Source organism: Chlorocebus sabaeus, chromosome 10, assembly GCF_047675955.1.
Source record: "Chlorocebus sabaeus isolate Y175 chromosome 10, mChlSab1.0.hap1, whole genome shotgun sequence".
NCBI classification, from domain to species: domain Eukaryota; kingdom Metazoa; phylum Chordata; class Mammalia; order Primates; family Cercopithecidae; genus Chlorocebus; species Chlorocebus sabaeus.
The window spans coordinates 90,055,164-90,082,861 of record NC_132913.1 but is presented as its reverse complement, the minus strand read 5'-3'; the positions used below and the strand labels follow the sequence as shown (position 1 = coordinate 90,082,861).

Sequence of the window (27,698 nt, the reverse complement as noted above, 5' to 3'; positions counted from 1 at the left end):
CTGTCTCAATTTTTTTTAAAAAAAGATATTCTTAGGTAAAGGAAAGCTGAGACAAGTCATCATCAGCAGACCTGTTCTAAAACAAATGCTAAATGTAGATCTTCAAGCAGAAGGAAAATGATACCAAAGGGAAACTGTAACTTTAGGAATAAAGGAAGTGCAACTGAAGTAATAAACATATGCGTACATAAAACATTTTTCTCCCCTTAAATTCATTAAAATAGGTATGACTATTGAAATCAAAAATTATGTTGAGTATGTGGTTTTCAATGTTTAAAAATGTAATATATAGAATCACTGTAATGTAAAGAGGCTAAAGAAACATAAATTGTGTGATTTCTGCATTTCACCTGAAGCAGTAAAGTTTTAACTCTAAGTAAAATATAAAGTTAGGTATGTATATTGTAATCCCCATAGCAGCCACCAGAAACAAAACAAAACATACACAGAGTCAAAAAAAATACATAAATTAAATGAATTACTAAGACAATAATCAAGCAATCTAAAAGGTAGGAAAAGGGAGATTATGGAACAAAAAGCGGAAGGGGCCAAGTAAGGTGGCTTACACCTATAATCCCAGTACTTTGAGAGGCCAAGGCCGGAGGATCACTTCCCTAGGAGTTCGAAACCAGGTTAGGCAACATAGTGAGACCCATCTCTAAAAAAAATTTTTTAATTAGCCAGGTGAGGTGGCATGCACCTATAATCTCAGCTACTCAGGAAGCCAAGGTTTGAGGATCACCTAAGCCTGGGAGGTCAAGGCTACGGTGAGCCATAATTGTGCCACTGCATTCCAGCATGGGCAACAGAGCAAGACCCTGTCTCCAAAAAAAAAAAAAAACAGCACACCCATATCCAAATATATCCACAATGTCACTAAATGTAAATGGTCTCAACACAACAATTAACATACAGAGATCATCAGACCAGATTTAAAAAACACAAGACCTACTGGGCATGGTGGCTCACCCCTGTAATCCCAGCACTTCTGGAGGCCAAGGCGGGCAGATCACCTGAGGTCTGGAGTTGGAGACCAGCCTGGTCAACATGGTGAAACCCCACCTCTACTAATACATAAAAATTAGCTGGGCCTGGTGGCACGTCCCTGTAGTCCCAGCTACTCGGGAGGCTGAGGCACAAGAATTGCTTAAACCCAGGAGAAGGAGGTTGCAATGAGCCAAGATCATGCCACTGCACTCCAGCCTGGGTGACAGAGGAAACTGTGTCTCAAAAATAAATAAATAAAATAAAAATAAAAACACAAGACCCAACAATATGCTATCTATAAGACATCCCTTTAAATACAACAAAGGATGGAATTATAGAAAGGATAGAAAAAATAGATCTTGCAAACTCTAATCAGAGTGGACTTCAGACCAAGAAAAACTACCAGGGATAGAGGGAAATTATATAGTAAAATGGTCAATTCACCAAAAAATACATAACAATTCTAAATGTTTATGCACTTTTTTTTAAAGCTTCAAAATATATGAAGCAACAACTGAAAGAATAGAAAAATCCACTATATTTGGAGATTCAACACTCCTCTCCGAGCAACTGATAAAACAAATAGAAAATCAGCAAAGATATGTAAGACCTGAAAACCACTATCAATTAATCTGACCTAAGTGACATTTATAGAACACTCCACCCAACAACAGCAGAATACACAAGGGCATGTGAAACATTTATCAAAGTAGATCATATCCTGGGACACAAACCTCAAAAAATTTAGAAGAAATGAAATCAAATAAGGTATATTCTCTGATACGAAATCAAATTTTAAAATCAATACAAGAAAGCTATGTGGAAAAATTCCAAAATATTTAAAAATTGAATAAAACCCTTCTAAGTAATCTGTGGGTCAAAGAACAAGCCTCGAGGACAACTAGAAAGTATCTGGAACTGAATTAAAATGAAAATACATATCAAACTTTGTGACATGCAGCTAAACAACTGCTTAGAGAAAAATGTATGGCATTAAACGTTTCTATTAGAAAAAGAAGATCTCAAATCAACAATTTAAGCTTCCATCTGAGAAACTAGAAAATGAGTAAACTAAACCAAAAGCAAGTAGGAGGAAGAAAATAAAGATGAGAGCAGAGATGAATGAAATGAAAAAATAACAAAGAAAGTAAATGAAACTAAAAGCTGGTTCTTTGACAAGACCTATAAAAATAATAAACCTCTCTAGCCATTCTGACCAAAGAAAAAAAGAGAAAAGATACTAATATTCAAATCAGGAATGAAAGAAAGGATGCTACCACTACGAACTCCGCAGACAATAAAAAGAATAATGAAATACCACAACTGCATGTCCACATATAAACCAATCCTTTGAAAGACACATCTACCAAAATTCATTCCTCAAAAAATAGATAACCTAATAGTCCTGTATCTATTAAATAAGCTGAATTTATAGTCAAAATTTTTCTAACAAAAACATTCCAAAGGCAGTGATTTCTCTCAATTGATTGTTCACTATCTTTACAGATCAAACTCCCTGTTCTACACTTTCTCACCTTCTCATTACCGCACTAGTCTTCAACACACACACATACTCTTTCTCTCTCTCTGACTCTCACTCTCTTCCCGCCACCCACTCCAGGCCAAGATGATTTCACTGGGGAAATTTTGGCAATCAAGGAAGAGGGAAGAGATACTATCAATGCTACACGACCTCTTCTAAAAACAGATAAGGAAGGGAACACTTCTCAACTCATTTTATAAAGCCAACTTTCCCCCAGTATCTAAACCAGGCAAAGGCATTACAAGAACAGAACACTACAAACCAATATACCTCATGAATATAGATGTAAAAATTCTCAACAAAATATTAGCCAAAGACACTGGAAAACTGGGAGTGTCTTATAAACATACACTTACTGTATGACCCAGCAACCCCAATCTTAGGTTTTTAACAAAGAAAACAAATACAAGGTTCACCAGAAAAACCTGTATACAAATGTTTACAGCAGCTTTATTCATAATCACCCAAAACTGCAAACTCCCCAATACCCTTCAACTAATAATGCACAAACAAAGTGTGGTACATTCATATAATGGAACACTATTCAGCAATAAAAATAGATTACTGAAACATGCAATAACATGAATGAATCTCAAATGCATTATGATAAGTGAATGAAGCTAGAAAATGCTATAACTCATTTATATGACATTCTGAAAAAAGTAAAACTATAGGAACCAAAAAATTAATTTTTCCTTCTTAACACCAAACCTATTCCAGAAAAAGCATTAAATTGTTTAAAACTTAACACATAATCTTAATCCTGGGGACATTCCTTTTTCGTTTTTGTTTTGGGGGACATTTTTTCTAAAGAGGATATTATATATATATAAACGTATACTCATACCAGCCCCAAATAGACACTTACAAAGGTGTTTTTACTATAGTAATTTGTAAAAAGAAAAGAGAAACAAATGCCCACTAGAAGTTTATAAATTTGATAGAGTATTCAACCTTATGTATAGAGTATTCAACCTTATGTATAACAACACATTATGCCATTCGTGCCTCCTATTTGAGGGTTCAGAAACTCATTAACAAATTTGTCACATTTCAAATCTTAAAAATACATTATGATGCAAGTCTGACTCCAATATGGGCAAAAAAAAAAAAAAAAAAGATTACAAAGGGGAAACTGTTCTATTACCTCTTACTGTACACAGCCTGAAATGCAGTTAATAAGATGTGTATACTATTAATCGATATAGAAAAGTATCAGACAATGTGTATATGAATCAACATATCATTACTAGAAATATACAATTTTCCAGTATTAAAAAAAATTCCAATGGGAGGATTTCCAGGATTATTGAAGATATTAAAACTACTCAATAGTGGGCTAGCAGTACAACCTTCATAAACAAAGCTTAATTATAAGACAAGAAAATAGTGCTCAGGATAGGCAAAAATCCAGTGATACCCAGAGCCTCCAAACAGAGAACAAATACACAAAAGACAAATGTCAGGCATGGTGGCTCACGCCTGAAATCCCAGCAACTCTGAGATTTTTTTTTTTTTTTAGGTAGACTTTTCTGGATATACTTTATATCTCAGTAAGTGTTCTTAAAGTAAATATCGTAAATCAAAAAAATATATGTCCTATAAAACTTAATATTACTGTCTTTCTTTTCAACCAGAATCATGTTAGTAAGAGTATTCAGCCGGGCGCGGTGGCTCAAGCCTGTAATCCCAGCACTTTGGGAGGCCGAGACGGGCGGATCACGAGGTCAGGAGATCGAGACCATCCTGGTTAACATGGTGAAACCCCGTCTCTACTAAAAAATACAAAAAACTAGCCGGGCGAGGTGGCGGGCGCCTGTAGTCCCAGCTACTCGGGAGGCGGAGGCAGGAGAATGGCGTGAACCCGGGAGGCGGAGCTTGCAGTGAGCTGAGATCCGGCCACTGCACTCCAGCCTGGGCGGCAGAGCGAGACTCCGTCTCAAAAAGAGTATTCAACACACACACACACAGACACACACACACTATCTCTCACTCTCTTCCTGCACCCCCTCCAGGCCAAGATGATTTCACTGGGGAAATTTTGGCAATCATGAGTCTACCTCTGTCCTGACAGATGCTTATATACATGCACACAGAAGGCTGAATAGCAGCATACTTGAAATGAAAGAACCTGGAAGACATATTTCATTAGTGATAGAAAATCATTCCTTTTCAACCACCATAGTAATAAATGATTAGGGCAAAAAAATCTTTTTTTGGTGTTTGACGCACTTTAATTGCCAAGAGGATATAATACATTCAAATAAATGAAGAAAAATGTGTAAACAAATAGACATATTATGAGGATTTCTAAGGTTCAATTAACATGTGTGAATTTCTCAACCTCTCAGTTATCAGGGAAATTGACTATAAGACAAGAAAATAGTTTTCAAGATAGACAAAATCCAGTGATACCCAAAGCTTCCAAACTAGAGAACAAATACCCAAAAGACAAATGTCAGGCACAAATGTTCATGCCTGTAATTCCAGCAACTCTGGAGACTGAGGCAGGAGGATTGCTTGAGGCCTGGAGTTCCAGATCAGCCTAGGCAACATAGCGAGACCCTGTCTATTAAAACAAAACAAAACAAAAAATTAAATACTTCTTAAAAGATGAATAGAGGATGGGGCATGGGTCTTCACTTTTGTGGAGGTTTCTTTAGTTGCTATTGTTGCTGTTTTTGAGACAGGGTCTTACTCTGTTGCCCAAGCAGGAGTGCTGTGGAATGATCATGACTCACTGCATCCTTGACCTTCTGGGCTCAAGGGATCCTTCCACCGCAGCCCCCTAAGCAGCTGGGACTACAGGTGTGTGCCACCTCACCCAGCTAATTGTTTAATTTTTTTGTAGAGACGAGGTCTCGCTACGTTGCTTAGGCTGGTCTCGAAAACTCCTGAGCTCGAGTGATCTTCCAGTCTCATCCTCCCAAAGTGCTGGGATTACAGGCATGAGCCACTATGCCCAGCCTGTTTTTTTGTTTTGTTTTGTTTAACAGGAAGCCATTTATTCATTTGACAAAATTTGTATTGAGTCTCACTTAAATCTTGGAAGTTCTCCCTTCCTGGACTGCAGGTTACTGAGATTTAGGAGTAAAAAGGTTTAACAGATAGAGAGAATGTCCAAAGGTGTGGGTCCTCAATCTTCCTTATGTAATTGAGATACAACATCTCTGAAGTAGAACAGGAGCATTCCCATGACATTAAATTAATTTCCAGGAGTAGACCTTCCAAGAATTCTTAGGGATAGCACTAAGGGCATCTGCTTTCTATAGAAGTGAAGATCTCTACTCTACAAATCACCCAACAATTCCTGACAGCACACAAAGCATTCTGACTCAAGATAGAGCCACATATGGCCATATCAGGCTTTTGTCATGAAGTACTACTCTTTTCAGTAACACTACATATTTTCTTCTTTGCATTGTTAACCCCTGAATATTGCAAAAATCTGAATTATCTCTTTCTCAAATTCTAAAGTCCATAAGGTCAAGGATGTGTTCTCAACATCCCACTCTGCACAAAGTGAGCATGGGTTCTAAAATAATATGAACAGGCCAGGCAGGGTGGCTCACACCTGTAATCCTAACACTGGAAGGCCAAGGAAAGAGGATCGCCTGAAGTCATGAGTTTGAGGCCAGCCTGGACAACATAGTGAGACCCCATCTCTACAAAAAAATAAAGAAATTAGCCTGGCAAGGTGGCATGCACCTGTGGTCCCAGTTACTCAGGAGGCTGAGGTGGGAGGATCACTTAAGCTAGAGAGGTCGAGGCTGCAGTGAGCCAAGATCATGTCACCGCACTACAGCCTGGGCAATAGAGCAAGACCTTGTCTTTTAAAAAAAGGAAATAATATAAACAGATATCCCTTGTTCTTATCTGTTTTTTGTTTGTTTGTTTGTTTTAGATAGTTTCGCTTTTGTTGCCCAGGCTAGAGTGCAATGGCACCATTTCAGCTCACTGCAAACCCCACCTCCTGGGTTCAAGCGATTCTCTTACCTCAGCCTCCAGAGTAGCTGGGATTACAGGCATGCATCACTACTCCAGGCTAATTTTGTATTTGTAGTGCAAACAGGGTTTCTCCACGGTGATCAGGCTGGTCTCAAACTCCCGACCTCAGGTGATCCGCCCGCCTCAGCCTCCCAAACTTGTCTTTATCTTTAGAAATACCAACATACATGCACAATGGGAAAATATAATTAAATGGTTTTCCCAGACACTACTAAATATAGCCCATTATATCCCAGTAGAACGGCATGTAAAATAACAATTTCAAACATTTAAAAATGATGAATTAGGCCAGGGGTGGTGGCTCACACCTGTATTCCCAGCACTTTGGGAGGCCGAGGCGGGTGGAACACCTGAGGTCAGGAGTTTGAGACCAGCCTGGCCAACATGGTGAAACCCCATCTCTACTAAAAATACAAAAAATTAACCAGGCAAGGTGGTGGGCAACTATAATCCCAGCTACTCGGGAGGCTGAGGCACGAGAATCGCTTGAATCCAGGAGGTGGAAGTTGCAGTGAGCCAAGATTGTGCCATTGCACTCCAACCTGGGCAACAAGAGTGAAACTCCATCTTAAAAAACAAAACAAAACAAAACAAAAAGAATGGTAAATTAAGGGCCTGAAGTGGTGGCTCACACCTGTGATCCAGCACTTTGAGAGGCTGAGACGGGCAGATCACCTACAATCAGGAGTTTGAGACCAGCCTGGACAACGTGGTGAAACTCCGTCTCTATTAAAAATACAAAAATTAGCTGGGCGTGGCGGCAGGTGCCTGTAATTCCATCTACTCTGGAGGCTGAGGCACCAGAATTGCTTGAACCAGGAGGCAGAGGTTACAGTGAGCTGTACTGAAGGATGCAAAGTATTGTTCCTGGGTGTGTTTGTGAGGGTGTTGCCAAAGGAGATTAACATTTGAGTCAGCGGATTGGGAGAGGCTGACCCACCCTCAATCTGGGTGGGCACCATCTAATCAGCTGCCAGTGCAGCTAGAATAAAGCAGGCAGAAGATCTTGGAAAAGTGGACTTGTTGAGTCTTCCAGCCTTCATCTTTCTCCCATGCTGGATGCTTTCTGCCCTTAAACATCACACTCCAGTTTCTTCAGCTTTTGGACTCTTGGATTTATACCAGAGGATTGCCAGGGGCTCTCAGGTCTTTGCCACAGACTGAAGGCTGCACTGTCGGCTTCCCTACCTTTGAGGTTTTGGGACTCGGACTGACTTCCTTGCTCCCCAGACTGCAGACTGCCTATTGTGGGACTTTACCTTGTGATCACGTGAGCCAATACGCCTTAATAAACTCCCCTTTATATATACATCTATCCTATTAGTTCTGTCCCTCTAGAGAACCCTAATACATGAGTCTTCTCCTTATTTTAAATGTTAAAAATTTTAGTGCATTATGCTCCGAAAGTCCATGGCCTACTCTGTATGCATACAAAAAATATAACAGCATTTATGAAACAAGTTAATACTGGCAACATTATTAACCCAGCCACTCAAGTAGGTTCCAAATCCCAGCTATCATTACACTCTTTCATCTACCAAATCTAATCAGTTAACAAATCCTATCAATTCTTCACTTCTCAAATAAACCCTTTTTCATTCACACTAACTAGAACCACCCTATTTTCAAACAAAGAAATTAAGGCTGCTGAAAAGAGTAGAAATTAGGATAAATATAAAAGACTTTCTTCCCATTTTTAATTGCTCTAAAAGACTGGCCAACAAGATTAAACCCCGTGTCTACTAAAAATCCAAAAAAAAAAAAAAAAAAACAAATGAGCTGGGTGTGGTGGTAGGTGTCTGTAATCCCAGCTACTTGGGAGGCTAAAGACGGGAGAATCACTTGAACCCAGGTGGCAAAGGTTCCAGTGAGCTGAGATGGCACCACTGCACTCCAGCCTGGGTGACAAGAGCAAAACTCCATCTCAATAAATAAATAAATAAATAAATAAATAAATAAGCCGAGCACGGTGGTTCACACCTGTAAATCCCAGCATTCTGGGAAGCTGAGGTGGGTGGATCACTTGAGGTCAGGAGTTCGAGACCAGCCTGGCCAACATGGTGAAACCCCGACTCTACTAAAAATACAAAAATTAGCCAGGTGTGGTGGCACGTGCCTGTAATCCCAGCTACTCGAGAGGCTGAGATGGGAGAATCACTTGAACCTGGGAGGCAGAGGTTGCAGTGCACCAAGATCGCACCATTGCACTCCAGCCTTGGAGACAGAGCAAGACTCCATCTCAAAAAATAATAAAAATAAATAAATAACAAGGCATTACAAAGTTTATAACAGAGAGAAAATATTTGACGAATAACAAAGTATTTGACAATTATATCACAAAGGATGGGTGGGAGGAAACAGAATTATACATAAGGGTCTACCATATGAAATATTAGACAACACACCACCATTCACAAAGTTCTACTAGATAGCAGTGCTCTAGCACAACCACTGTAGAACACAGTAAAAAGAGGCAACAATAGTTAAGATAGGGAAGACAGAAAAGAGAGAGGGAGGGAGACATTCTGGTAGGTAGATTAAACTGTACAATGAGAGTTTACTCCTTGAGGGCAAGGACTCCAAAAAATAATAGTAAGATAAAATGAGATGATAAAACATAATCCAAAGGAGGATGGGGAAAAAATGTTCATGAAATTCAGGTATGAACTGATATTAATTCCCAAAATATATCTGACAACACAAAGAAAAATATACACCCTTCTGACCCAAAAAATTCTATTTCTAAGAATTTGTCAGCCAGGCGCAGTGGCTCACACCTGTAATCCCAGCACTTTGGGAGGCTGAGGCGGGCAGAACACCTGAGGTTAGGAGTTCGAGACCAGCCTGGTCAACACGGTGAAACCCCGTCTCTACTAAAAATAAGAAAATTAGCCAGGCATGGTGGCGTGCGCCTGTAGTCCCAGCTACTCAGGAGGCTGAGACAGGAGAATTGCTTGAACCCAGGAGTCGGAGGTTGCAGTGAGCCAAGATCACCCCACTGCACTCCAGCCTGGGCAACAGAGCGAGACTTCATCTCAAAAAAAATAAAAAAAAAATAATAAAAAAAAGCATTTGTCCTACAAATTCATAAATTTTATATAATAAATTCACATATAAGTGCACAAAGAAGTATATGCAAGAATATTCAACCTAGCACCATTTAATAGCAAAAGGCTAGAAACGATCTAAATGTTCATAAAGAAAAGCCTGATTAAATAATGCATGGTCCACAATAAACCTATGTGCACAATGACACACACGCACACACACACATACATATATTTATGTATTTTTTATTCTTTTTTTGGTGGGGGGGAGACAGAGTCTCGCTCTGTCACCCAGGCTGGAGCGCACTGGCGCAATCTTGGCTCACTGCAACCTCCACCTCCCAGGTTCAAGCAATTCTCCTGCCTCAGCCTCCCAAGTAGCTGGGACTACAGGCACACGCCATTGTACTCGGCTAATTTTTTTCTGTATTTTAGGAGAGATGGGGTTTCACCGTGTTGCCCAGGCTGGTCTCAAATTTCTGAGCTCAGGCAATCCACCCATCTCAGCCTCCCAAAGTGCTAGGATTACAGGCGTGAGCCACCAAGACTGGCTGACATATGCATATATTTGAATATACATAGAATAACTCTGGAATTATACAAAGAAACGACTAACTGGATTTCTCTTGAGAAGAATGAATTGAGACAAACAGCAAGAAGACTGTTGACTGTATCCTCCTTACCATTTATAATTTTTATCATGTGCACATTATTGCCTGCAAGAAAGAATGGGGTAGGGGAGAGAGGAGAGGAAAGAGACAGACATTTGGGTAGCTAAATTAAACCATACAATTACAGAGTTAGTTCCTTGAGGGCAAAGACTCCAAACAGCAGCCTACACTAGCTCATGAAGAAGAAAAATGTCACGTAAATTTCTTTTAGGTTAAACCAGCACTAATTTCATCTCGACTGCTACGTGCCAGCCTCAATCAAAAAAATTTCAGATACTTCCTATTAAATAATATTGAGGGAATAAAAATACATAAACTCACTAGGACAACACACAGGAAAAGAGGCAAGAGCCAAAACAAGTTTTCAACCAAGTTGTTTTGGAAGCAGATGTTTAGGTGATAACTTAGCTGCAGACTGATCCTATGCTCCACCTAAGATTTCCTCATCTGCCCCAAAATAAGTTCTAGATTTCTATGGAAAGAATAAAGTCTTGTCATTCACATGTAACCGATGAATATTTTGCTGTAGTTTTCAAATTCTCATATGCATCAACAAGCTTTTTCTTAACAAGCACCAAGAGCAAGGAAAAGTTTCATTTCAGTTGAATATGAAATCTGCGTGTGCTCATTTCATGCTCAACCCAGAACTGAGTATTTATACAGAAAAATATATATATACATGTTTTGTTGAAAGAAATAAATTTCGTTTTTTTCAATTTTGAAAATACACTTTTTATGTACAGGTCTAGAATAGAGACCAAGAAATCGTCACACATTAATAATTCTGCTAGATCTATATTTGACACAGATGTTACAGAAAAAGAAATTTTTGAAGCTCTTACATAAAATTGTGTTAAGCTATTTTTTCTTTTTTTTATTATTATACTTTATGTTCTAGGGTACATGTGCACAAGGTGCAGGTTTGTTACATATGTATACATGTGCTATGTTGGTGTGCTGCACCCATTAACTCGTCATTTACATTAGGTATATCTCCTAATGCTATCCCTCCCCTCTCCCCCACCCCACAACAGGCCCCGTGTGTGATATTCCCCTTCCTGTGTCCAAGTGTTCAAGCTATATTTTTTTCATATGGCCTTGCTTTATGGTTTTGGTAGTTTTACTATAAACATTAAATTTTTCTATTGTAAAAAATAACTTTACTAAGTTCATTTAAATTAAATATACCTTTAGAAAAAATAAATCCCATTTTGTCTTATACAAATTATTTTATCAAAACATTATGGTTGCCTTATAAGTTTTTAAAAATCTAAGAAAAGGGAAGAGATTAATTTCAAGAAAAGTAAGCTAAGCTAAACTGTACATTTTCCCCCATGAAAAAGTTAGTTAAAATGTCGTGTTTAGTCTTAAAAGGTGGCTGGGGGCATGCCTCTTGTACATACCCTAGATCACATAATATCTCATTAGCATCTTGTATACTAAAAACTGGGGATAAAACTATTGTTATCGGCCGGGCGCGGTGGCTCAAGCCTGTAATCCCAGCACTTTGGGAGGCCGAGATGGGTGGATCACGAGGTCAGGAGATCGAGACCATCCTGGCTAACACGGTGAAACCCCATCTCTACTAAAAATACAAAAAAATTAGCCGGACGTGGTGGCAGGCGCCTGTAGTCCCTGCTACTCGGGAGGCTGAGGCAGGAGAATGGCGTGAACCCAGGAGGCGGAGCTTGCAGTGAGCCGAGATAGTGCCACTGCACTCCAGCCTGGGCGACAGAGCAAGACTCTGCCTCAAAAAAAAAAAAAAAAAAACTATTGTTATCACTTAAGCTTAAAAAAATCATATAGGAACTTCTTTAGAAGGAAAAAACTAAAGTTTCCTTTACTTCACTACTCACTTGCAATAATGATGATATCCTTAGGGGATAGAGGGAAACCATACAAAATGAATAGGCTAATAAGATGGTCAAATAAATAGATTCAGAGAAATCAGTCGTACTCAAAAGAGCATTAATTGTTACTAGAGCAATATATCTCAACTTCCTGGTCACAAATGCCTGGGTTCCCTGAGAAACGGAAATTATGCCAAGGGATCTCCAGAACAAAAAGATTGGGACAATCTGCTCTACAGAAATTAACGAGACAGGCTCTGGACTTAAGAACACCACACACATCCTTAGGCATGATACTGAGGTCTCTTCCCTGGGGAAACTGGCCTAAGAGAAGAACAAAAACCTACTTTTGGAAGTCCCTGCATTTTCCTTCTAGAGTAACATGCTCCAGACTAGCAGCCTGATCTAAACACAGAAAATATTTAATCAGCATTTAAATGTCTCACTTAAATATTAATAGAAACTGGCCAGGCCAAGTGACTCATGCCTATAATCCCAGCACTCTGGTTGGTGGAGACACGCGGATCACTTGAGGTCGGGAGTTCAAGACCAGCCTGGCGAACATGGTGAAAGCCCCCAAAATTAGCCAGGTGTAGTGGTGTGTCCCCGTAGTCCCAGCTACTCAGGAGGCTGAGGTGGGAGAATTGCTTGGAGGCCAAGGTTGAAGTGAGCCAAGATAGTACCACTGCACTCCAGCCTGGGCAACAGAGCAAGTCTCCATCTCAAAAAAAAAAAACACTTTTAGAAAGGCATTAACAGGACAAAGAACAATCAGCAAGGCAAGTGCTCTTGAAGAACTGAAATATAATGGCCAAAATGTAAAAATCAATTAAAGGAATACAAGATAAAAATAAATCTGACAGGCCAGGAGCGGTGGCTCACATCTATAATCCCAGCACTTTGGGAGGCCAAGACAGGTGGATCACTTTAGGTCAGGAGTTCAAGACCAACCTGGACAATATGGTAAAACCCTGTCTCTACGAAAAATACAAAAAATTTAGCTGGGCGTGGTGGCACACGCCTATAGTCCCAGCTACTTGGGAGGCTGAGGCAGGAGAATCGGTTCAACCCGGGAGGCGGAGGTTGCAGTGAGCCGAGATCGCTCCACGGTACTCCAGCCTGGGCAACAGAGCGAGACTCGGTCTCAAATAAATAAATAAACCTGATAGAAATAAAAACACGCCAGGCGTGAGTAATCCCAGCACTTTGGGTGGCCAAAGCAAAAGCATCACTTGAGGTCAGGAGTTCAAGACCAGCCTGGGCAATATAGTGAGATTCAGTCTCTATTTTTTTTTTTTAAAGTCTCTATTTTTTAAAAGAAAATATATTTTTGAAATTTTAAAAAATAATAAAAAAGAAAAGCAAACAGATAAAGATATGGAAACTAGGACAGAAATTGTTAAATTACAGGTGTGCTCCATGATGTGCCACAACTAGATAACACAGGTTCCAAAAAGAGAAAACAAAGATAACAGAAAGGAGAAATAATAAAAGGAAAATTCCCAGAAATAGTCTCTAGATTGAAAAAGCCCACAGAGTAACCAGCACAGTGAATAGAAAACAAACAATGAAACGTCTCACAACAAGGCAATCCTCTTTTCAGAATGGTGGTAATCCTTCCATAGAGGACACACACCATCACCAACAAAGGACTAAGAATCAGAATGGCATCCAAATTCTCAACAGCAATTCCAAAAGCTAGGAGATGAAGTGCTTTCAACATACAGTGGAAAAATTATTTCCAACCTACAATTCTAATTCTACACCCAGTCAAACCAGCAAGCATAAAGACATCACTGAAGATATTCAAGGTCTGGATATAACACATACCTCCCATGTATCCTCTCTCAAAAAATTATTGGAAAATGCACTCCAGCAAAACAACATTCAGAAATTAGAGCATCCAGAACAGGAGAGAAGTGAAGAGAATTCCCAGGGAAGTTCCAGGTTCTAATAGCTGTGCCACAGATGTAGCGATCAATGAGCTAATTTGGAATAGGAGGATGAGGGACTCCAAAAGAGATACCTCCAAGGAAAATAAAAGTAACTGTCTCATATGTTTTTAATTATTCACAGTTAAGTTTCCATTATCAAAACTTTCTTAGGGATAAATTTGTGATAGGTACATAGAAAACGAAGCAACCAAAATAAAAAACAATTTTAACCTCAAGGACAATAAAAAGTTATTTAGAAAGAAAATATAACTGTAATATACCACAAGGTTCTACTGTAATCAATATTTACACGGTCATAACATTAATACTGATTTAACCAAAAGATGCTACACCTGCAACGGAAGGATTCGGTAGGATGGTGATAGAGAACTAAGTGTACATTTTCCATAGTAGCAAGTCACTACCTAATACATAAAACTGGGAAAAAAAAAAAAAAAAAAAAAGCTCCTGAAGCAGTAGTATAGCATATTACATAGAAATGTGTAGGCCAGGCACGGTGGCTCACGCCTGTAATTCCAGCCCTTTGGGAGGCCAAAGTGGGTGGATCACTTGAGGCCAGGAGTTCGAGATCAGCCTGGCCAACATGGCGAAACCCTGTCTCTATTAAAAATAAAAATTAGCAGGGTGTGGTGGTGCACGCCTGCAATCCCAGCTACTCAGGAGGCTGAGGTATGAGAATTGCCTGAACCCAGGAGGCAGAGGTTGCAGTGAGCCAAGATCCTGACATTGCACTCCAGCGTGGGCAACATACAGAGACTCTGTCTCAAAAGAAAAAAAGAAAAAAAGAAATGTGTCGGTAAACAGCCAAAGAAACCTCTAAGAGTTGAAAGTGGTCGTTTCTAGGGGGCAGGAAGAGGGAGTGGAGAAAGATGTGACAAGGGAACATTTTCTTCAATGATAAGTTTAGTGCTATTTGACATTTTTAATTATTCACACGTAGTTTAGAAAAATAAATTTAAATTTAAAAATATAGTATTAAGACAAACATGCTATTTTTGTCTTCAAGTCGTTTGGAAATGGAAGTAGCTTACTTTCTCAACTTCCTTCCCTTCCACTGCTGAATTATCTATCATCTTAACCCACGCCCTTACCTCTTCCCCTCCTCAGAGAAAAAAATGTCCTTAACTGTTTCTGAGATTTCCAGACTCTATCACGTACTGGATCCCATGCCTCTCACATTTTCCATAATCTTGCTCCATCTACATTTACCATCTTCTCTTGAATTTGCAATTTTTCATTCTATAAATCCTTTCCCTAAAATCTATAAACAAGCTGAAGTTTTCCACATCCTGTAAATAACTGAAGCTTAAGTACACCCTTCAACCAGTTTTCTCACTTTCCTTCCGTCCACTGACATTAAAGTACTTCACACTCACTACCTCTACTTCCTCATTCTCCCCTTTGATTTGTGCCCCCAACATGCTTCTCAAACTACTTTCTCTCACAGATCATTACTAATCTACATGCCAGATTCAAAGGCCTGTTCTCCAGGCTCAGCCTACTTCATGGCATTTGAAAATCTTTACTCTCTCTCCTTGAAACACAGTATTTCTTTTCGGCTTTCTCAACACTATTCTACCATTTCTCCTCCTACCACATTCACAGGCTTCTTCACTGGCTTTTCTTTCTACCCTTAAAAATGCTTGTTTTCTCCCAGAGTTCTATCTTCAGCATTTTCCCTATCATTTTATCTACCCTAGTGATTAGTCATTTCGAGTGTTGCCCATATGTAAATGCCTAGCATGACGTACATGTTAAATGAATGTTTACTGAACTGCAATGAAAGAGCACTAATTTTTACGCCCAAGTTCAAAGTGTATCCCTCAGTTTTAAAACTGTTATTTGCCACGATCTAGAAAATTATCTGAAGTTCCTGAGAGCACAAACCAAATACACCCACAACTGAGTTCATTTTCTTTTCCCAAATCTGTTCTCCTCACTGTTATCAGTTAGAACCACCATCCAAACGATCACCCTCAACTCCCCCTTTCTCAATCCCTACATCCAACAGTTTGCCAAATCAGTCTTTTCAATCTTTTTTACTCTTGCCATTCCCACTGCCATTCCACCGAAACTCAGGTGATCAATGCCTTTGTGAGTTTTTCCTATCTCAAGTCACGCTCTACTAATCTTATTTTATACATATATTCTCTTCATTCTAAGAATACAAATACTAGTAATAATAACTGTGAATCCCTAAAGCCTTGGATGAGAAGGAAGATAATGATGTGAAAATATCTGATCAGGCGCCATGGCTCACACTTGTAATCCTACCACTTTGGAGGCAGAGGTGGGCAAGATCACAAGGTCAGGAGTTCAGGACCAGCCTGTCCAATACGGTGAACCTCGTCTCTACTAAAAAAAAGAAGTGCAAAAATTAGTCGGGCATGGTGGCACGCACCGTAGTCCAGCTACTCAGGAGGCTGAGGCACGAGAATGGCTTGAACCTGGGAGGCGGAGGTTGCAGTAAGCCAAGATCACGCCACTGCACTCCAGCCTAGGCAACGGAGTAAGACTTCAACTCGAAAAAAAAGAAAAAGAAAATATCTGCCAGGCTTGGTGGCTCATGCCTGTAATCCCAGCACTTTGGGAGGCCAAGACGGATGGATAGCTTGAGGTCAGGAGTTCAAGACCAGCCTGGCCAACATAGTGAAACCCTACCTCTACTAAAAATACAAAAATTAGCTGGGTGTGGTGGTACGCGTCTGTAATTCCAGCTATCTGGGACGCTGAGGCAGGAGAATCGCTTGAAACCAGGAGGCAGAGGTTACAATAGCAGAGATCCGCCATTGCACTCCAGCCTGGGCAACGAGAGTGAAACTCCATCTCAAAAAAAAATATCTAATATTGAGATTCCTACACCCCACACACAGATTACAAGGATTTTATTCCTTGAAACAATTATCTATGGTAAGTACCATTAGTATCCCCTTTTTACAAATAAAGTGAACTTTCCTAAAGTTAAACTGCTAGCAAGTAAATGGCAATGCCAGGATCTGAACCCTGACAGTCTGGTTCCAGAGTACATACTATTAACCATGGAATACTTTCTAACGTATATATTCTATTCAAAGTCATTCTGAAAACTTACGTCTCTCCTTTCTTTTTCTACTATTCCTGCTCTCCCCATCCCAACACCCTATTACCCTACATTTCAAGCCACAAAGAAGTGAATATGATAGGCTTATTTTCACACCTCTAAGATCCAACTGCAAAGTTCTGTTCTTCCCTTTTTAATCCAATTCAAAATTCATCTCCTCTGAGGGAACTTCTATACCCATCCCCTGTAGAATTATTCACTCTCTAAGTCCAGAGAACTCACCATATTATATGCTTATGTATGTCTTACATATGGCTAGTTTGTGAGTCTCTGGAATTCCTTGTGTCTTTTTACATCTTTGTATTACACTGTTAATAACAGAGCAGTTCAATCAAAGCTTACAGAATTCAGCTTAATTAAATGTAAATTCTACTAGCCAAGACATAAAACTATAGTTTTTACTTTGCCTCATCTTCATTGCAAAATATAGACATCACAAACCAAAAGAATTCCCTTTAGTCGGGTATGGGTGACTCATGCCTCTAATCCCAGCACTCTGTGGGGCTGAGGCTGGCAGACAGCTTGAGCTCAGAAGTTGGAGAGCACCCTGGGCAACATGGTAAAACCCAGTCTCTACCCAAAATACAGAAAATAAGCCGGACATGGTGGCATGTACCTGTAGTCCTAGCTACTCGGGAAGCTAAGGTAGGAGAATCACCTGAGCCCAGGAGGCAGAGGTTGCAGTGAGCCGAGATCATGCCACTGCACTCCAGCCTGGGTGACAGAGACCTTGTCTCTAAAAAAAAAAAAAAAAAAAAAAAAAAATTCCCTTGAATGTGTAATGTTAGCAGCAATCCTCCAAATGTTAGAGAAACACTAAATTCTTAGAGATGTATTTCATAAGGTACTATAAAGTAGACATCAAAGATGACACAAATATGAAATTCTGGTACCTTGCTTCTTGATTCTGCCTATTAGTCCAAAGAAGTTATCTCTTTTTGCTGCCCTTGGCACTCCCCAATTCCAATAAACAACCAAATTTATACACAACTTAATATAGCCAAAGGAAGGGAAAACTAGCAAGAACACAACTTGGTGTATATATATACATATAGTGGTTGTGATTGTTGTTGTTGTTGAGACAGAGTTTCGCTCTTGTTGCCCATGCTGGAATGCAGTGGAATGATCTTGGCTCACTGCAAACTCCGCCTCCTGAGTTCGAGTGATTCTCCTGCCTCTGCCTCCCCAGTAGCTGGGATTACAGGCGCCTGCCACCACGTCCGTCTAATTTTTTGTAATTTTAGTAGAGACGGGGTTTCGCCACATTGGGCAGGCTGGTCTCGAACTCCTGACCTCAGGTGATCCACCCACCTCAGCCCCCCCAAAACGCTGGGATTACAGGTATGAGCCACCGCGCCTGGCCAAACTTTTTTTTATTATACCACACACCCTAAGTAATTCTGATACAGATGTACCACAGACTACACTTTGAGAAACACCATTCTGGATATTCACAGGCAATGTTATTACCAATTTGAAATTTCATACAACCCTGAAAACTGAACCTACACTGGCACTTTATGTTAAATACAGTAAAACCAGAAGCAAAACTAGTATGATACACAACAGTTAACTTTTATACTGAGGTACTGTGCTGTTTTTCAGTTTTCCCTTATTTAATCTCTACTATCATATGAAGTAGATTTCACCACCCATTTCACAGATAAGAAAGATAACTTTCCATATCACATGGCTTCTAGTTGGCAGAACACAGGTATTAAACCCTGTCTACACCAAGTATATCCTCCTAACCTCTACGTTATACCATCTCTCCATTTGTAATCTATTTGACGTTTTAATAAACAAAACGAAGTGGGGTAAAAGGAGAGAAAGCACAAAAATAAACTTTCTGGTTAACACTGTTGCCTAGATACCTTTTCTAAACATACCTCAGTTCCTAATGACAAACGGCTTTGCTATAGAGATGACAGTCACTGAAGGTGGGAAGTTTAAAATATCTGTCAGGGATGGGTGCTTGGATTACTTTATAGTAGTCAAGAGTAGGAAGTTCTGCATCAGCCAATTAGCTCTAACTCCAGAAGAATAAAGCAACTGGGTAGGGATCTTGATACCTTTGACTTAGGGACTCTGAGACACTAGATCCCTAACAAAAGTTAGAGCATCCAGTTCATCTGATAAGACACCTAGAAGTCAACAGCCTGATCTAGATGGACCCTGAAATTTGAGTGCTATGAGATTTATAGAACTATATGGTAGACCCTTACCCTTTACAGTAGGGATTTTTACATTCATCACAGCTGCAATCTGGTGGTAGCCCCCCTTCAATGAAAAAGGGAGTCTGAAGTTTACAAAGACTTTCCTTCCAGATTTAGTCATACAAAAACAGCAAACGATTCCATCGTAGTTTTGTGTGTGTTATGAACACTTGAAATTTGAAAACACTTTGTTCTACTCTGCATGGGTATTTACTAGAGTGAAACAACAATTCCTGGGAAGGAAACTACGAGACATTAACACTACAGTATGACTTAGTAAAAGACAATATTTCTCACACCTAGGTGAAAGTGCTGCACTAGAAAAATAAGAGTTTTTATTTTTCTAGTTGGTGGAACACAGGTATTAAACCTGACCTCAGGTGATACACCCGCCTCGGCCTCCCAAAGCGCTGGGATTACAAGTGTGAGCCACCGCACCTGGCCAAATTATTTTTTATTATACCACACACCCTAATTCTGATACAGATGAACCACAGACTACACTTTGAGAAATAAGAGTTTTTATTTTTCTGGATTTATTTTATTTTAGTTTAGTTTTGGTGGGGGAGCAAATGGGGATAATTTTACAGCAAATACTCTAAGGGATGATCTAGGGAAGGGGAGCATTCAAAACCATGAAGAGAGGGCATGGGAGTAGCCTGACATCCCAGGAAATAGAGCCCTCCTCGAGATCAGAGAAAAAGAGTACCTTCCTCCACACGTTGCCAATAATTAATTCAACCCAGTTCTCCTCAGGGTGGTTCTCTGAGTGTCAGTTGTTAAGAGAGCCAGATTCTGTTAGACTACAGGCTGTGCCTCCTTCTGCCACCTCTACTGCCCATTTATAAGCAGTTCTCCTTCCCTTCCACCTAATGCACTATGCTGGCTCCAGAAGGCTGAAGGACTAAAGCAGTTTTGTTCATATCTGTAAGAGTTACTTAACTAGTGGCTGGGCGCAGTGGCTCATGCCTGTAATCCCAGTACTTTGGGGAGGCCAAGGTCGGCAGATCACTTGAGGTCGGGAGTTCAAGACCAGGCTGAACAACATGGAGAAACCCCGTCTCTACTAAAAATACAAAATTAGCCGGTCATGGTAGCACATGCCTGTAATCCCTGCTACTCGGGAGGCTGAGGCAGGAGCATCGCTTGAACCCGGGAGGTAGGGGTTTCGGTGAGCCAAGATCACGTCACTGCACTCCAGCCTGGATGACAGAGTGAGACCTCGTCTCAAAAAAAAAAAAAAAAAAAAAAAAATTTACTTAACTAAGTACATGTAATTTTGGCCTGCTATATATTTCCCACATTCTATCTTACACATCATGATGTCACTTCCTTGATATAATATAAAGACATGGTCTTTGGAGTACAACTGACCAAAGTTCAAATAAATACCAGCTCTGCAACTTGTTACTTAACCTCTCTAAAAGCCATAGTGAAGGTTAAATGAGATTTTGCATAAAAACTACCTGACACATAGTAAGAGTTCATCAGGTGACAGAGGTTATGAAGCGGGGAGGTGAAGTCTAATACTTTTATCACAGTTTTAGAAAAGCATTCTGCATTCTCAAAAGATTTAAAATAGTGCTCTGGACCAGGCAATCCTAGCACTTCGGGAGGCCGAGGCAGGCAGATCACCTGAGGTCAAGAGTTCCAAATCAGCCTGGCCAACATGGTGAAACCCTGTCTCTACTAAAATACAAAAATTAGCCGGGCATGATGGCGGGTGCTTGTAATCCCAGCTACTCGGGAGGCTGAGACAGGAGAATCGCTTGAACCCGGGTGACAGTGGTTGCAGTGAGCCGAGATCACATAACTGCACTCCAGTTTGGGTGGCTGAGCTAGACTCCGTCTCAAAAAATAAATAAAAATATAAATACAAATAAATAAAACAGTGCTCTAGTTCTAAATAGAAAGCACTATTCGGGCAGCGCGCAGAGGCGCATGCCTGTAATCCCAGCATTTTGGGAAGCCGAGGTGGGCGGATCACCTGAAGTCAGGAGTTCGAGACCAGCCTGGCCAACATGGTGAAACCCTGTCTCTACTAAAAATTAGCCGGTTATAGTGGCGGTCGCCTGTAACCCCAGCTACTTAGGAGGCTGAGGCAGAATCGTTTGAACCCGGGAGTTAGAGGTTGCAGTAAGCCAAGATCGCGTAACTGTACTCCAGCCTGGGTGACAGAGATTCTACCTCAAAAAAAGAAAACACTATTCATCATTTTCCAGGGCAATTATCTCTAAAAAAAAGTATTATCTAAAACTTTTCATAAACAGTAAGAAAGAGTCATCCTATTCCTTCCATTTCGGAAACTATTTCATCTGAATTTGTTTCCTGAAATTCCCAACCATTCTGCCTGGAAGATTCTAACAGAACTATCCCAGTAAGGGAAAGACAAAGATATATGTTGACAAAAATGAATACATAATTAAAAACCACATATTTATTTTCTCAAGGCAACAAGATGATAAATTTTATTCCTTTCCACTTCCCACAATTTGAATTTTTCTTTTGAGTTACTCTTTATGAATGACTCCAATGGCACCCACAGCTCCATTCACGACTTTCCCCAAGAAAGCTTCCAGGTAAACAGAAAAACAACGAATGTTAGCTCCCTAAAACAATAACAAGATGGAGACAAACACTGGATTCTGTTTTTCTACATTCAAACAACAGAATCAGTACACAAAATCAGAAACACACCCAGAGCCTCAGACAAAACCCATAAACCTTCCAAAGGAATCCTGCTTAATTCTCACTTCTTGCTACCCATTTCTCAAAGTCTTGGAAAACGCTAAAACATGGGTCTCAGCCTCGTCTGTTCAGTGATCCAAATGTGCCACTGCTAATGCATTCAGTACCCCAGATCTGAAACTGTTTTGTGAACAGAAATACTTAGCAGCAGCAGGTACGGGCTATGCCAACATTAACCTTGTGCCTAAAACAAAGTGATAAACCACTCCTAGCCTCACCCTCAAAGGAGGGTAAGCAGTAACGACTCCTCCAGGAATACGGCCAGGACGCCAGGGTTATCATTAACACTCATCAGCTCAAGCCCAAGGTTTAGCCACTGCACCTCCACCGCCAGGGAGCCGCGCGGGGCTGGCAGAGGAATGAATGAGACGGGCGGGCGGGGCGCAGGGTAGGCCCGGGAAAGGCGGGGCCGCACTGCCCGGTCCCCACCGCCCGGCACCGCCCCCAGCCCCGCCCCCAGCCACCCGGGCTCCGCGGCAGCGATGCATTCCCCGCGCGATTGCAGCGCGCGCCCCGGACTCCTTCCCGCCGCCGCCTCCCGCTCGCTGCGCGACCCCCAGCACTTACCTGCTTTGCAAACCGGGGCGCTAGGGCTCCTCTTCTCCGGCGAGCTTCGGCTCTGCTCCGGAGACCTCCTCCGATGCCGGACGCGGGCTGGGGGTGGGGCCGCGCTCACCTCGCCGGTCCACAGGTGGGTGGGCGACGAGCTGGGCGACGACACGGTGCCCAGCAACGGCGGCGGCGGCGGCGGCCGTGGGGGGCTCCCGCGAGCTCCAGGCGCGGCGCCGCGCGTGGGGCTGGTGCCTCGCGTGGACGTCGCGGACGTGCCCGTCTGCGTGGCCACCGTGGGGCTGGTGCGCGCGGCCGCGTTCCCGCCGCCGCGCGTGGGGCTGGTGCTGCGCGAGGCGGTGCGCGGGCCGCCGCCGCCGCCGCCGCCTGCGGGGCCTGAGGCGCCACCACAGCAGCCACCGTTGTTGTTGCCGCCGCCGCCGCCGCCGCTCCGCGTGGGGCTGCCATGTTGCTGCTGCTGCTTCAGCTGGAACGGAACCGTCGCCCTCATGGGCTGCAAGCGGCTCCCAGGTCCCCCGGCCGTGGCGACCGCACCACCCCCAACGGAGCCGGCCGGCGTGGGGGACCCATTGCGCCTCACCCGCTGGGACATGGTCCCCCCCTCCCCGGTGACTGGGCGAGACGGGGGGTTTTGTTGTTGGGCTGCAGGGGGAGGATTCTCGAGGCCGGAGGGCAGGCCCCCGCGCGGGGTGACGAAGCTGGACTCCGGGGTGCAGGGGGCGACCGGGCCGGGACCGGCAGCAACGAGGTGGTGCAGCCGCCGCCGCCGCCGCCGCCGCTCCTCATCAACAATAGTGTCTCCTCCGCTGCCCCCGCCCCCCACGATCGCCCATTGGTGCAGCGTCAGCCGCGCTCGAGCCGCTCTACCGCTCCCATTGGCTACGAGCAGCTCGGGTCCCGGGCCCCCGAGGCCTTGAGAGCCTGGGTGTGCGCGGAGACCGTCTGCTCTTTAAAGAGAAAGAGACCCGCCCCCCGCGGGGAGGGAGCGGAGGAAATGGGCAGTGTGTGTATGTGTAGTGTGCGCGCGTGTGTGTGTACACGTGAGTGCCCGTGTACGCGCGCGCCTAGCCACGCGCGCCTTTCCCTTCCTGCCGGGGGGAGCCCTGGGGACTCAGACTCTGGAAGGTTGCCAAAGGAAATGTCCGGACCCGGAACAGTTCCCAGGGAAGGTCTGAAGCCTTTTCCGCATAACTCATTTCCTTACCCCAGTATTCACTTGTATTCACATGTACGCGCCTCTCCTTCGGGCTTTTATTCTTAATGTTTTTGTTCTGCCCTAATTCCATCTACCTATGGACAGGGCTCAAAAGGAGAAGAAATTTAACTAATCTTAAGTGGCATTTTACACCCCTCTCCTTTTCTTATTTTTTAGAGCTCTACAAAGAGGCAAATCTCAGAAAGATTAAATTTGCCTGTTAGAATGCGGTTTTAGATAGTATCTATGGAGTTCAGTTACCACATGTTATTCCTACCCTCCTGTATCTCAAGTAATCAAGACTATTTTAATCAGCTGCTTCGCTGTTCCCTGATACCTTGGAAAGATGGCTGCTACCTTACCAGTCTGTAAAATGCTATAGTTTACAGAGGGCCTTATTTGATTCTACACGATCATTGTTTGAGACAGAACTGGGCCGGCCAGCCATCCATATTTTTGTCTAGTGGAGGAAACAAGTCTTTGGTGTGGCAAAAACCCAGGAAGGCAGGCAGTGACACTAGTTCTAAAATGGCCTAAAGGGCTCCTCATCAAGAAAATAAAAAATGGTGGACCCAAAACCTACACTCCCACCTCTCTGGCTATAAATTGCCTATCCATTACCTCTTTTCCCTGTACTATTTTTATTAGTTGTACATGCTAGACAGATTTCGTCGTGTAAAAATGTGGGAGTGGAGAGCATAGTATGATTCACTCTGGACCTGAAATCCTACTGGGTCCCTGTGCGCAGTGGTGGAAGGCTTGTTTTGTTTTGTTTTTTTGAGACGAAGTCTCGCTCTGTCCCCCAGGCTGGAGTGCAATGACTCGATCTCAGCTCACTGCAACCTCCGCCTCCCGCGTTCAGGCAAATCTCCTGCCTCAGCTTCCCAAGTAGCTGGGATTACAGGTGCGTGCTGCCACGCTCGGCTAATTTTTGTATTTTTAGTAGAGACGGGGGTTTCACCATGTTGGCCAGGGTGGTCTTGATCTCTTGACCTCATGATCCGCCCATCTCGGCCTCCCAAAGTGCTGGAATTACAGGCGTGAGGTGGAAGGCTTTTAAAGACCCAGAGAGGAGACCGGGTGCGGTGGCTCATGCCTGTAATCGCAGCACTTTGAGAGGCCGAGGCGGGCGGATCACCTGAGGTCGAGAGTTGGAGACCAGCTTGACCAACATGGAGGAAACCCCATCTCTACTAAAAATACAAAATTAGCTGGGCGTGGTGGCACATACCTGTAATCTCAGCTACTCGGGAGACTGAGGCAGGAGAATCGCTTGAACCTGGGAGGTTGGAGGTTAGAGGGAGCCAAGATCGGGCCATTGCACTCCAGCCTGGGCAACAAGAACGAAACTATGTTTTAAAAAAATTAATTTAAAAAAAAGACCTAGAGAGGAAATTCAAATCCCATGGCCACCACTTACTCTGTGACCTTGGGTAGGTCACTAGCCAGTCTCCTTATCTGTAAAATGCAGTTAAACAATACCATGTGCTTCATACAGTTGTTATGATTATTAACGAAGGATTATATGTGAATGTGGTGTGTAGAAGGTGGTCAGCACTTCCAGAGTCTCCACGTGATTCAGAGACACACATATCTCCTTACCATCCATTCCCTTTTCTCCTCCTGTCTCCCCCTCCACAGAGAAAGCCCCAGCCCCTTAGCCCAGGAAGCTGCCTTAAGTTGACTGGTGCTCTGGATAGATCTGACATCACTATCTGGCCCCTACAGCCTGGTGTGAAGCCAAAAACAGCTTCTCGCTGGATAGGAACATACAGGAAACTGCCAGCAGGATCCATGCAGAGAGCCAAGTCTGGTCTGAAAACAATGGATAGACAAGATATGCCTTTAAATAAGGATGTAATCCCAGCACTTTGGGAGGCCAAGGCAGATCACTTGAGGTCAGGCGTTCAAGATCAACCTGGCCAACATGGTGAAACCCTGTCTCTACTAAAAATACAAAATTAACCAGGCATGGTGGTGCATGCCTATAATCCCAGCTACTCAGGAGGCTGAAGCAAGAGAATAGCTTGAAACCCAGAAGTCGGAGGCTCAGTGAACAGAGATCTCACCCACTGCACTGCAGCCTGGACGACACAGCGAGACTATGTCTCAATAAATAAATAAATAAATAAATAATAAATAAATAAAGGAAGCCGTATGTGGTGTTTTGTCTTGCACAAAGTAGGATCTCAATACGTGTTTATTAAATTAATCCAAAGGAGTCTTGCAGCCCTAGTGTCCTTAGCGTCCTGATCAATTGATTTAGGTATCACCAAACTGGAGACATCTTTGTTGGTGGCAAGAGGCTTTTAGCTTGCCTGAGCTGAAGAATTGATTTCAGCAGATCTTATTAGATTTCATTAAATCAACTGATTTCACTAGATCAAAGAGCTTAAAAAAATGTCCTTGGCTTAGTCATGAGCTCTGATGGAGCCATTTCACCTTTTGCTTCTAGTTATGTTTCCTGCAGAAACTGAAACCTACAGTTCCAGAAAATTCATTTTCATCTTATTTGACAGTTTACTTCACTCGTCAGTTCAGGGCTTAACTTTAAACAAATGAGAGCACTTCATTTAAAGCAGGTAATTAACCACTTCAGCCCTCTTTGTACTAAAGGATATTTGTGATGACTTGTAAATCAAAGCTTTGAAACCATGAAATTCAGCAGGGTGCCGTGGCTCATGCCTGTGATCCCAGCACCTTGGAAGGCCAAGGCGGGCGGGGGGGGATCACTTGAGCCCAGGAGTTCAAGACCAGCCTGGCCAACAAGGCGAAACCCCGTATCTACGAAAATCAGCTGGTGCATGCCTGTAGTCCCAGCTATTTGGGAGGCTGAGGTACGAGGATCGCTTGAGCCCAGGAGGCAGAGGTTGCAGTGAGTCAAGATCATGCCACTGTACTCCAGCTTGGGAGACAGAGTGAGATACTCTTTCAAAAAATAATAATTTTTTAAAAGTATTAAATTATTAAAGAATGCTAAAAAGAAAAGAAAATAAAAACTTTCTTCAATACCTTAGAGCTCTTCAGTCTGTTTTTAAGATTTAATGGCAATGAATAAAAACATCGTTTCCTCTTGCCCTTGACTTCATTATCTATTGTTGAAGATTCAAAGAAAACAATGTGCATCAAGGTGATGTATTGGTTTTTAGTTTGCTGGTTTATCTACAAAGAGAGTCCTTGTATTTCAAGGATCAACAAAATAAACGTATCTTCCTCTAGTTTAACCCTGCTCTTCTTAGGATATAATTCAAATTTTCCCATTTTCTCTCCGAGATTGAAACATAACTGTATATAATTGTAGACAAAAAGCAACATGTTAGAATTGGTTTGTCTGTATTTAAACTTCAAAAGACAAAATTTTTGATAGGCTCATTTGCTCCTGTGCTTGCTTAACTCTACAATGATCCTGCCGTGGTAAAGGAAGATGGGTTTTATGAAAATGTTTATTGTCCTGTAGTGGTTTCTTTTCCTCCTTTAGTTATTCTAGAATCAGCTGTATCCACTTACAAACCTCTAAAATGTCATTGAATGGAACATTATACAGCCATCAAAATGGTAATTATGAAATCACAAATTCCTTTCACTTTAAAATGAAAAAAATCAAAAGTATGCATCCATTGTAATTATAATAATTGTATAAAAGTCATAAGCCTTTTATAAAATACTGTAGGGTAAAATACTGACATGAAAATAGAGACCTGAGAGGCCAGGCACAGGGCCTGTAGTCCCAGCACTTTGGAAGGCTGAGGTGGGCAGATGCCTTGAGCCCAGGAGTTCAAGACCAGCCTGGACAACATGAAAAACCTTA

General features: G+C 42.2%; 1 protein-coding gene across 2 annotated transcripts in view; it reads right to left on the bottom strand.

The window, feature by feature from the left end:
• The window catches only part of FAM117B (family with sequence similarity 117 member B), a 141,657-nt gene extending 117,869 nt beyond the window's left edge, over positions 1–23,788 (bottom strand). Inside the window, exon 1 of one of the 2 annotated variants that reach the window (XM_073019941.1) lies at positions 22,693–23,788. In XM_073019941.1, the coding sequence (XP_072876042.1) occupies positions 22,693–23,287 (595 nt within the window). In that variant the 5' untranslated portion in view covers positions 23,288–23,788. The remainder of the gene's footprint in view (positions 1–22,692) is intronic. The other variant, XM_007965899.3, reaches the window with a different exon arrangement.
• Between the last annotated feature and the right edge of the window lie 3,910 nt (positions 23,789–27,698).